The 9,392-nt window shown below is 41.0% G+C and overlaps 1 protein-coding gene across 1 annotated transcript in view; it reads right to left on the reverse strand.

Annotated features, from left to right (window-relative positions):
- The window catches only part of nav3 (neuron navigator 3), a 206,524-nt gene that overhangs the window by 59,951 nt on the left and 137,181 nt on the right, over positions 1-9,392 (reverse strand). Inside the window, exons 13-14 of the mRNA XM_042212662.1 lie at positions 7,525-7,820; positions 6,058-6,177 (exon numbers count right to left, since the gene is read on the reverse strand). Of these exons, the coding sequence (XP_042068596.1) occupies positions 6,058-6,177; positions 7,525-7,820 (416 nt within the window). The remainder of the gene's footprint in view (positions 1-6,057; positions 6,178-7,524; positions 7,821-9,392) is intronic.

The raw sequence follows: 9,392 nt of genomic DNA on the forward strand, positions 1-9,392 counted from the left end.
CCCCAAGGCTTAATCACTTTCAGTCCCAGGCAGGTATGGATGCTCAGATGACCCAGATGAACTGAAGCAGAACTTGACCATATGGGACGTGTCATCAATGAGAGAAATAGACAGGGCAAGCCTGACCTCACTCAGTAATATCCCCTCATCCTTGTCACCCACAAGTCCATGCTGATGAGGCCAGGTGGATAGTTCACCTCCGTATGGAACCAGGGGCATCTCCAGTGCGTCCCTGCTGCCACTTAACTAACCAAAAGATGAACCCCTGTGCACGCTAATTGTCTTCAATCAAGTTGAAACATTTCTATATTTAAATATCGTATTAATTAGTAATGGCAGGAACATACTTCCTTAAAGGGCCTAACTCCTCTATGAGGTATCAGCACATTTAAATTCTAATACATGACTGAACATTTATAGGATAGTGAGGGTTTAGCAGGAGTATATTTAATCAGGCCTATCTTTATGCTATGGTGTTTTCACATTAATTGTAGTTATAGCCAGGGGTTGAAACTGATTTAGCATTTTCAGTTGAGGAGTAACCAAATTTGATAAGCAGTTTCACAAGTAAGAGTTAACTTCCATGTGCTGCAGCATGGAGTTGTCAGTGATGGCATGGAGATGCTTGGTGGTCTTTCACATGAACATCATGCACATTTTCTGCACCCATACAACAGAATACATGAAAGACATTGAGGTCAATCCACCACGTGGATATAAAACAGGAAACGTGATATTCAAATAAATTCTGAAACCTTTTCACTGGATAAGATTGGAATGATGTTCTATGTTTGATCAGTTTAATCGGTTTTCATGATCTCTGGAATTAAGAATTTACTAACGGTTTGCTAAATTAATTCAGGTATAAATGTATTTGGTTAATTAGTGACCAGGCTTCGGTCCACTTTTCTAAGGGTAATCAATCATCATACTATAAAGATTTTATGTATGTGTGTTCCTTATTTCCCCCTAGATGAGAAGACCGATCTTGATCAGTTTGCATAAGGAAAATTCAATATCTAAATCACATATCACACATATTTTATACAAATTCCACAATCACATTTATTTGTACATTTGACAGATCAGCTGAGTATACATTGGAAGATCAAATACACATATTTGACTGTGAGGAAAAGTGGAACCCAGAAACAGTTTTGAGGTGCAGTTAGGAGGTGAGGGGTCAGTTCAGGGTAAGACTTATGGGATGTGTGTGGGTAAGCAATAGTGTGTGTGTATATAAAGAAAGACGTGTGTACATGTGTGCTGGTGTATATGTGTTGGGAACATAGATAAGACCAGGATTCAATGGTACTCCTAAAGTCAGAAATGTCATGTCCATCTTGCATTTAGCAGCATGTGCTTCCTGAAGTTCCACACAGAAAAGTTATTATTGCCATACACACACACACACACACACACACACACACACACACACACACACACACACACACACACACACACACACACGAAACAGGAAACAGGAGGAAAACGGAGCGTCCAAAAACAGGGAAACTTTCCCTCGAGCATCTTTGAATGAAGAGATGGCTAATTAGAGTCTGGTTGTGTGGGCCACAATTTGCCCATTTTTGAGGGGAAATATATCTAATATAACATACACACAGTTGGGTACTCAAATCAGTGATAAAGCATGTCCCAATTATCACAATTTGTTAAGTTTAGCCGGTGTGCACTGAGGTGGAAATACTGAAAAGGACAAATGTCTGAAAAACTGACAGTTGCCAGAAGACTTTAGAAAGCTTAGATAGCAGAAGCTTTGAGACGCTCCAGTTTCAGGTGCAATACAAATATATTCTTCCTAAGCGGTGGCCCCTGGAAGAGATCAATGAGAGAGACTTATATAATGACTGCGTTTGTCATTGGTAGTAAAAAAACCTTCTCCTCTAAATCTCTTCCCTGCTTACGACAGCAAAGACAAGTAGAGCGGCTTCTCTGCGACTGTCACTGCTACGCGGAGTGACAGGCCGAATCCTGCTGCTCAGCAGCACACACGGCATATGGAGAAGTCTGTACATGCACACAAACACACATACACCCAAACCTAAATACACTTAAATGTAGTACACCAACAAGCTTTCTTTTGTGAAGCATGGACAACACAACCACAGCACACTTTCAACACATATAAACTTGTCTCCAAGCCCCCGAAGCTTTAGACAACCAAAAAACGCAGAGCCAGCTGCCACAGTCCAGCTGCGAGAAAGAGATGGCAACACACTCGAGCCACCGGGATGCTAAAAGAGAAGCCCTGTTACTTATTCATGTCTCTACTGAGAGCGGGGAGCCTGCTGGTGTCAAAACACTCTCTTTGGGCGTCTTTTCTTGACAGCAGAGCCATGAGCATGTGCTCATCTATGTTGTATAACAAGAAGGTATTTTTAGGCAGGTGCTTTTAGCCAAGGCTAAACTCAGCATTGTTTTGAAGCAGACTGATCAGAAGAGGGATCTGAGCTTTTGTCATTCAGCTGTTTTCAAGCAGATGGTTGGCTCCAGGGTACTCGGTTCTAGCACAGATGAAATCACTGGAATACTACCTTGCGATTGGATGCCTCTGACAGCCAGTCAAGTTGCAGTTTACGCCTTTTGTCCAAATTTGTCTGACTGTAAAATGTTATTAATTGTCATTAATTAATTCCACAGTGACCTTGACCTTTGACTAAAAAAATCTTCACCTACAGTCCCAATGAATTCTTGTGCTAATCTCAAAGAAATTCTATTAAAGTATTCAGATTATTAGTTTAGTGGGATTGGAATCCACATGCGGAAAACCTGAAATATCTCCAACCACAATGTCACCTGCAGGAAACCATAAAGTTACTATCAAAAGCAGCTGTACGTGTGACGCTTATTGACTTTGTTCTATGACACTTGGTTAAAAATTAGGCTCTGTCCTAATACTGAGGATGAAAGCACTCAAAAATAAAACTCCTCTTCTAATCTTTTGTCTTTTTGTAAGACATAGACACACTGGCACAGCTCATTTAAAAAGAAATGGAGATGCGCACATACAGTATCTCATGTCATGACCACTACAGTAAACATTAAGTCCACGTGGTCCTAGTCCCAGATGGTTTCAGTCACCTGCCAGCCATGATGAGTCATTTAGATACATATCCTGAGGGGCTGTGTTGGTTTGGGATAAAAATGCCATGGATGGCAGCCAGGGGAGCCGTTATGGACTGTAAAAAGCACGAAACATAACGAGCCTCGTGGGAACTCAGTTTACGTACACAGACCAACTTCCACTTTCTGCCTCTGAGGAACCCTGTCTATTGCTGCCAGCAGAACTGCGGAGAGAGTAATGTGCATTTTTGTATCCGTGCTCATGCTTGAGGTGGTGTAAAAGACATGAGTGTAAGTGTGTGTCCTTGTGTGTGCAGTTTTCCAATTATTACTTATGACAGAAAGGAAATCCAAAGGAGAAGGACGAGGGGGGGAATTTTAATGGCCACAAATTATTTACCTTGCTGATAAAAAAACACGAACAATAAATGCACAGTTATCTCTTGTGAACAAATAATTTGTTCCAAAGTAAACTTACACTATCAAACTATCAGCCAGAGACGGATTAAATCCCAGACTCTAATCTAAGAATTTCTCAAAGTCAAAACCCAATCTCCTCCATAATTGGGATGCTGTGTTAAATGAAAACAGAGTGTAATAGTTTGGAAATCATATTAAATTAAAAATATAATCTGATTAACACTTTGATAATAAATGCAGAAGAAATATTAACAGTCATTCAATGCACTAATTATCACCTAAAATTATGACCAAGCCAAGTAATTTAAGCCAAGTATGTTCACCTGGACAAAAGAGCAGTTGGACGGACATTTGAGACAGAAAGGTATCATACACTAGCTGCCAGTTACAGGGCAGGCAGAATTTCATGGATACAGCATGTTCACCTCCTAAGCAGTTATAATCAAGATAGCTGGACATGAAACGTGCGAGATCAAATACTTTTCTTGCATTCGTCATTCCTAGAAAGCCAGCTTACACATCTGAGGTAAAAAGTTGTTTAAAGTCAGTGAACAAATTATTTAAACTTGGGCCTCATCCTCTACTCATTTCACTTCAAGCCAAGGGGCTTTATGGAAAAGCACGCTGTACCACAGAGGTAAAGCCAGGCTGAAATGTAGAGCTGAGTGAGAAATGGATTTGCCCCCTGAGTTTCGTCATGTGTCCGTGGGAAGTGACAGCCTAGCTACTGACAATAACACGTGAGAGGCATGCATTTTGTGCATTTCTGTGTATATGCTTGCCTGCATGTACTTGATTTCATAAAGGAAAAGGAAGGAAGGAATGAAGTAAACAGGGTTCCAGAGTTCAAATTCTTTTCCTTCTGGGAGTCTGTAGCCTGCGGGCATCAATATTTCCTCATCGCCCCTGAGGCCCAAAGTGCTACTGCTGACTTTAGTTCAAAAGAGCACAGCATTTTTGGATTTAAGTCAAGGAAAGGTGAGAGACAGTTTAGGCAAAAATATTTAAATACAGAGATAAAATGCAGGGTGAAGCTGAGCCTTGGCAGTTTGCTTGGTTCATTTTCATTCTTATCCTAAGACATCTTTTTGCCTCAGTGTCAAATCTGATAGGTCAATCGGTTTGAGACTGATGGGGCAGGTTAATCTCCTATTCTGAACCTCTGGTCAGGACTAGTATGTTTTGCCGCTTGGCCAATCACAGATATGATCAAACTCACCTCGGGCTGACTGGCTTGACTGACTGGCTTGTAACAAACAAGCTTGTGAGGCTGAGCACATAACCAAGAAATGGAAAAACTGCCTGGGTTGCAAAACAACTGAATCATATACAGAAAACATACATATTACAAGCAAAATATCACCGTGTATCTGCAAGTCATGCGTCACATTGTGTAAATCTGCCTAGTGTAACCATGTACATGTAGCATTAACAGAATCATAATCTTTAAAATCACAGGACTACTAAACGCTGCCACTCATTAAAATCTTGACAGAAGCTGAAGCTGTGACACTGGGAAATGTCACTGCATCAGTCAATTCCCAGCAGTCTCTCTGATGGCTTGTCATCACAATCTTAGCCTGACAGCTTTAAATCGATCGCCAACCCTCCTTCGCCCCTTTAAATCTCTGATGGTGTTACAGCAGACTTGTATAACCTTTGAAGGACATATTTCTTACTTCCTTCTTACCCTTTGTTTTTATGCCAGGCACATCTAAAAACCAGGAATGACATTTTGCCACAACGTTTCAAAGAGCCGGAAAGTAAATAAATGGCAGACAGAAATGAGGCAGGTCGAATTTTCTTGCATTCCACGCATGCACAGGATTGGAACGTAAGCGTTTTCGGCTGTTTCTATGTGGACGCACAACTCTGTGAAAACGACTGAAAACGATAGTGTGGACGCGGAGCGTTTTCAGACGTAAATGACGTTTTCAAATCTATCCGGGCTCGTGTGGACGTAGCCTTAGTCACTTGTCCATTCTCTGGACTTTGTATCCTATTAGGTTTGTATCCTAAAAAGCCTATATATTCCTTTAGCTTTAATAACTTTGTACTGATATCTAATATCTTTAATTGTTTTGGGTAATATACCCAGATATTCATGCTTTTTAGCTCCATAATGCTCATTGTGCTGAATGCTTTGACCGACAGATACAATCAGGTATAATATGATATGGCTGCAGTTGCTATGGTGCCAACCTTTCTGCCATTCTGACCACAGCACATTGCTTTTTTTCACACGCACATGCATCACTGGCTGCAAAGCACAGTCCAGTGGGTTTGTCTTAGCAAACACCCACCTGGCTATGGTTGAAAATGAATGACAACGAAGCTATCAAATTCACAGCCAGATGCTCGGGAGAGGAAAACATCAGCTAAAAGCCAACAATCAAAAGTGGAATGTGAAAAGCTGTGTTCAAATTTGAATATTAACAACGTACTTGCATGAATCTCAAAAAGTGTGAAACCGGAGCTACTCCCGGGTGTGGACCACAAATGAATCAAACAGGCACCAGAAAAACAGGCAGCTATGACAGTCTCCATCCTCACCTGTCAATGTCACCCTGCATCTCTTTGCTTCCTCTTTGGGATACGTCTCGAGAAGAAGCTGCATCTGAGGCTCGGCCGGTGTTCCGTGCATACAGATGAAGGCTGCCATCTGTAAGGTATCTGTGAGGGGAGAACAAATTACAGGTATAAACGTTTAACTTCAGTTTGCTTTAGAAAGTTATTCTTTTTTAACTCGTGGCTCTTACACTTTAAGGTCTTTGTTTAAGTGAAGAAGAAGCAAATTATGTCAACTAAACATAAAGGAAGATGCTACCTTGGCTGTCTGATGGCTAATCTGAATAATGAACATGAAGACTGTGTGTGGATTTTGGAAAGTCGGTATAGAGAAGCGAGTTTGTGTCTCTGTGTACCTGACAGTGAACGAGCGGTAAGATGTGAGGCAACTTCCAGATAGCTATCAGACACGGCTGGTAGAACACGGGGGCCATTAGCACTGAGTTAATTAAGCTAATAATTCAGCTAATCACCTTTCCCTCCCAACATGTTGTTACATTTTCTGCTCTGTTCTTCTTCTTTAATCTTGCAGATACCTTGCTACATCACACCTCATCCTTACCATTCCCTCACAGTTTTCTCTTTACAGCATATCTTCTATTAGGAGTGTGTGCTCACATGATTGTGTGGGTGAAATGTGAAAAGCCTTTTCTCCTACGTGCTTAAGTCATTTATTGCTATTGAGCGAATGAAGGTCAGAAGCCTGCTGCTGTAATGACTTGCAGAAGACACAAACTCATCCATTCTCACTCAGGTAATCTGTCAGTGTCGTGAGTCCTCTCAAGGTTCACATAAATGTATTACTTGAAACATCCTGTGTGTGGTTTTACTATGAAAAAGTATACATAGCCTTGCTGTATGACAGTAAGCTATTGGTATTAATGTGCAGAGAAAGGCAGGTAAGGCCTTGGTGACTGTATGAATACAAACTAAGCATGAATTTCTGCACACTGAAATGGAAATCTGTCACATGTTAGCAAACAAATGACCTTTAAAGTGGACTTTTACTGAGTATAAATGATGTGGTAGTGATATTGTGCACAAAGATATTTCTTCTTTATACAGCAAAGCATAGTTATGTATTTAATTTACATGGATTACATGGTGGTGCAACATGTTTAAAATCTACGAACTCTGTGTTCAGTGCATAAAAAGGCTGAGAGCTACATTATTCAGAGGGAGGAATAAATGTAGGAGGCAAAACTAAACAGAATGCTGTTTCACACCACAGCGTGGCACAGAGGGATCAGCTAAAACCAATTCAACTTATTTTGACTATAAACATCAAAAATTCATTCAGTTACTGAAATCACAAATAGCCCTAAGATAAATATTCAAAACACTGTCCTGCACTGGTCAACATTTTTTGGGGGAGGGTTACTCGTGTCGTGTCTTAAAGACTGAAAATGAGAAAAAAATAGCCACAGGCTTACTACTTAAATGTACACAAACCTGGAGGGGTCTGAGTGCCCACTATAGCGCCCTGTGGTGGTGCCTGCGCCTGTTGTGCTCGCCCTGGGCGCAGCGTAGCCACTGGGCATCGAGGGGGCGTCACCTGCCTGGAGACGCGGGGTTTGTGATTGGCCCAGACGCCAGGACATGGGGGAGGAGCGTGCAGCGAGGGCAGGTATACTCCGCCCATTCACCTCAGTGGTTACTGTCGTGTCAAAGGTCGTTTCTAATGTACTGTGGAGAAAGAGGGGTAGAGACATAGAATAAAATAATTCATATTTCCTCACAATATATAATTAAAAATGTTTTTCCCATCAGAATGATGTTTTTGAAAATGCTAAAAGAGTTTTGAAGATTGCTAGGTGTATAGAGGGTCTTGGCAAAAATCACAAGTCTAAGACGCTGAAGTAATACCAAGTACACGCCTGTGCAAAGGGCAAATCAATCAGGTGAAAAGATCAGTCATATTTTCAGTAGACAGCCTTCTACAGTTGAGTGCCACTCCCTTCATCTCACATGCCTTTTTTCTAACACTGTGCTTGTTTGTGCGTGTGTGTGCGTGCGTGCATGAGTGTGTGTGTGTGTGTGTGTACACATGCATTTAAAAGTGTGTGACCTTCATAAAGTGCTGTTTCTTCCAGCGTTTTAACTTGAAGGGGGAGGAGAGAAGAAAGGCTCCCATGAGAACTTATGTCAGAGCATCACGGTACATCACACAAAGATGGAAATGGAGGGAAGGAGACAGCTCTGCTTCCGCTCAACTATTAAGTGGATTTGATAGAAAATAACATTTGGATTAGGTGCCCTAACAAGGCTAAAGAAGGGAAATGAACCTCTTCAAAACACATCTGCTAATGTCACAACAATAAGCACCTGCCAGTGCATCTAGTCATTGGCAGGTTTGACTATTTTGAAGACAATCTGAATAATTTGGAACGCTTGCTGTAATATTCCCAACCCATCTGATGAAACCTGTATTAAATCTCATTGTTTTAATCACTAATGAGAGAAAATGCCAAAAAATGTTTGATAAAGAGTACTATAAGAGTACAAGAGAAAAAGACAATGATGTAATGATGCACAGAGACCAAAAAGCACTGACTCACTACCATGACCATCCTCCACTAACTGAGGAACTGCTGCTTTTCCCCTCCAAGTCTTTACCAGGATCTGCATGTAAGAACTGTCACATTTGAAAGATCAGGATGATTTATTGCATGGAATGAAAGCAAAATCCAGCCTGAAACTTTAATTATTTATGTGAAGTAACAGGATAATAGAAGTAAGGCAAATGAGTCAAAGTGACTGGACACCAAGCCCCGCAACTCCACAAACTACAGCATATGTGCACTCTCAGTGAGAAAAGTGGGAACTCACTTGAGCTCTCTCTACTGGGGAAAAGAGTGCACTGCAGTCAAATAATGAGAGAACGGACAGACCTAACATAAAACCAGGCATCTCTGACAATCTGTTACTTTAAGGATAAGCTGGTAATGTGCATTCCAATCACAAACATCCTTCTGTGGGCAGAATACTAGCATGAAATTGAAATGATGCACATAACAAAAGTGGTAGCAGGCGCTACAAATCATCTGTTTTTCAGGACAGGATATAATGATTTTATGATCAGACACCAAACAAAAACATTATTTGCATATTTACAATATAATAAAATTTTGCATAATTTCTTGCATATTGGCTTACTGACTGTAGCACATCACGCAAGTGAAATGCAGGATAGTAGTAGGAGAGGCCTTTGCCTCTGCACACTGGTCTCATTAGGTGACAAAAGCAGTGACACTTTAAAACAGCGTCTCACACATAACAGTGTTAGAGATGTGAGAACAGTGTGTGTGTGTGTGTGTGTG

Source organism: Haplochromis burtoni, unplaced genomic scaffold (genome assembly GCF_018398535.1).
Source record: "Haplochromis burtoni strain Fernald_Lab_line unplaced genomic scaffold, NCSU_Asbu1 Contig_385, whole genome shotgun sequence".
NCBI classification, from domain to species: Eukaryota; Metazoa; Chordata; class Actinopteri; order Cichliformes; family Cichlidae; genus Haplochromis; species Haplochromis burtoni.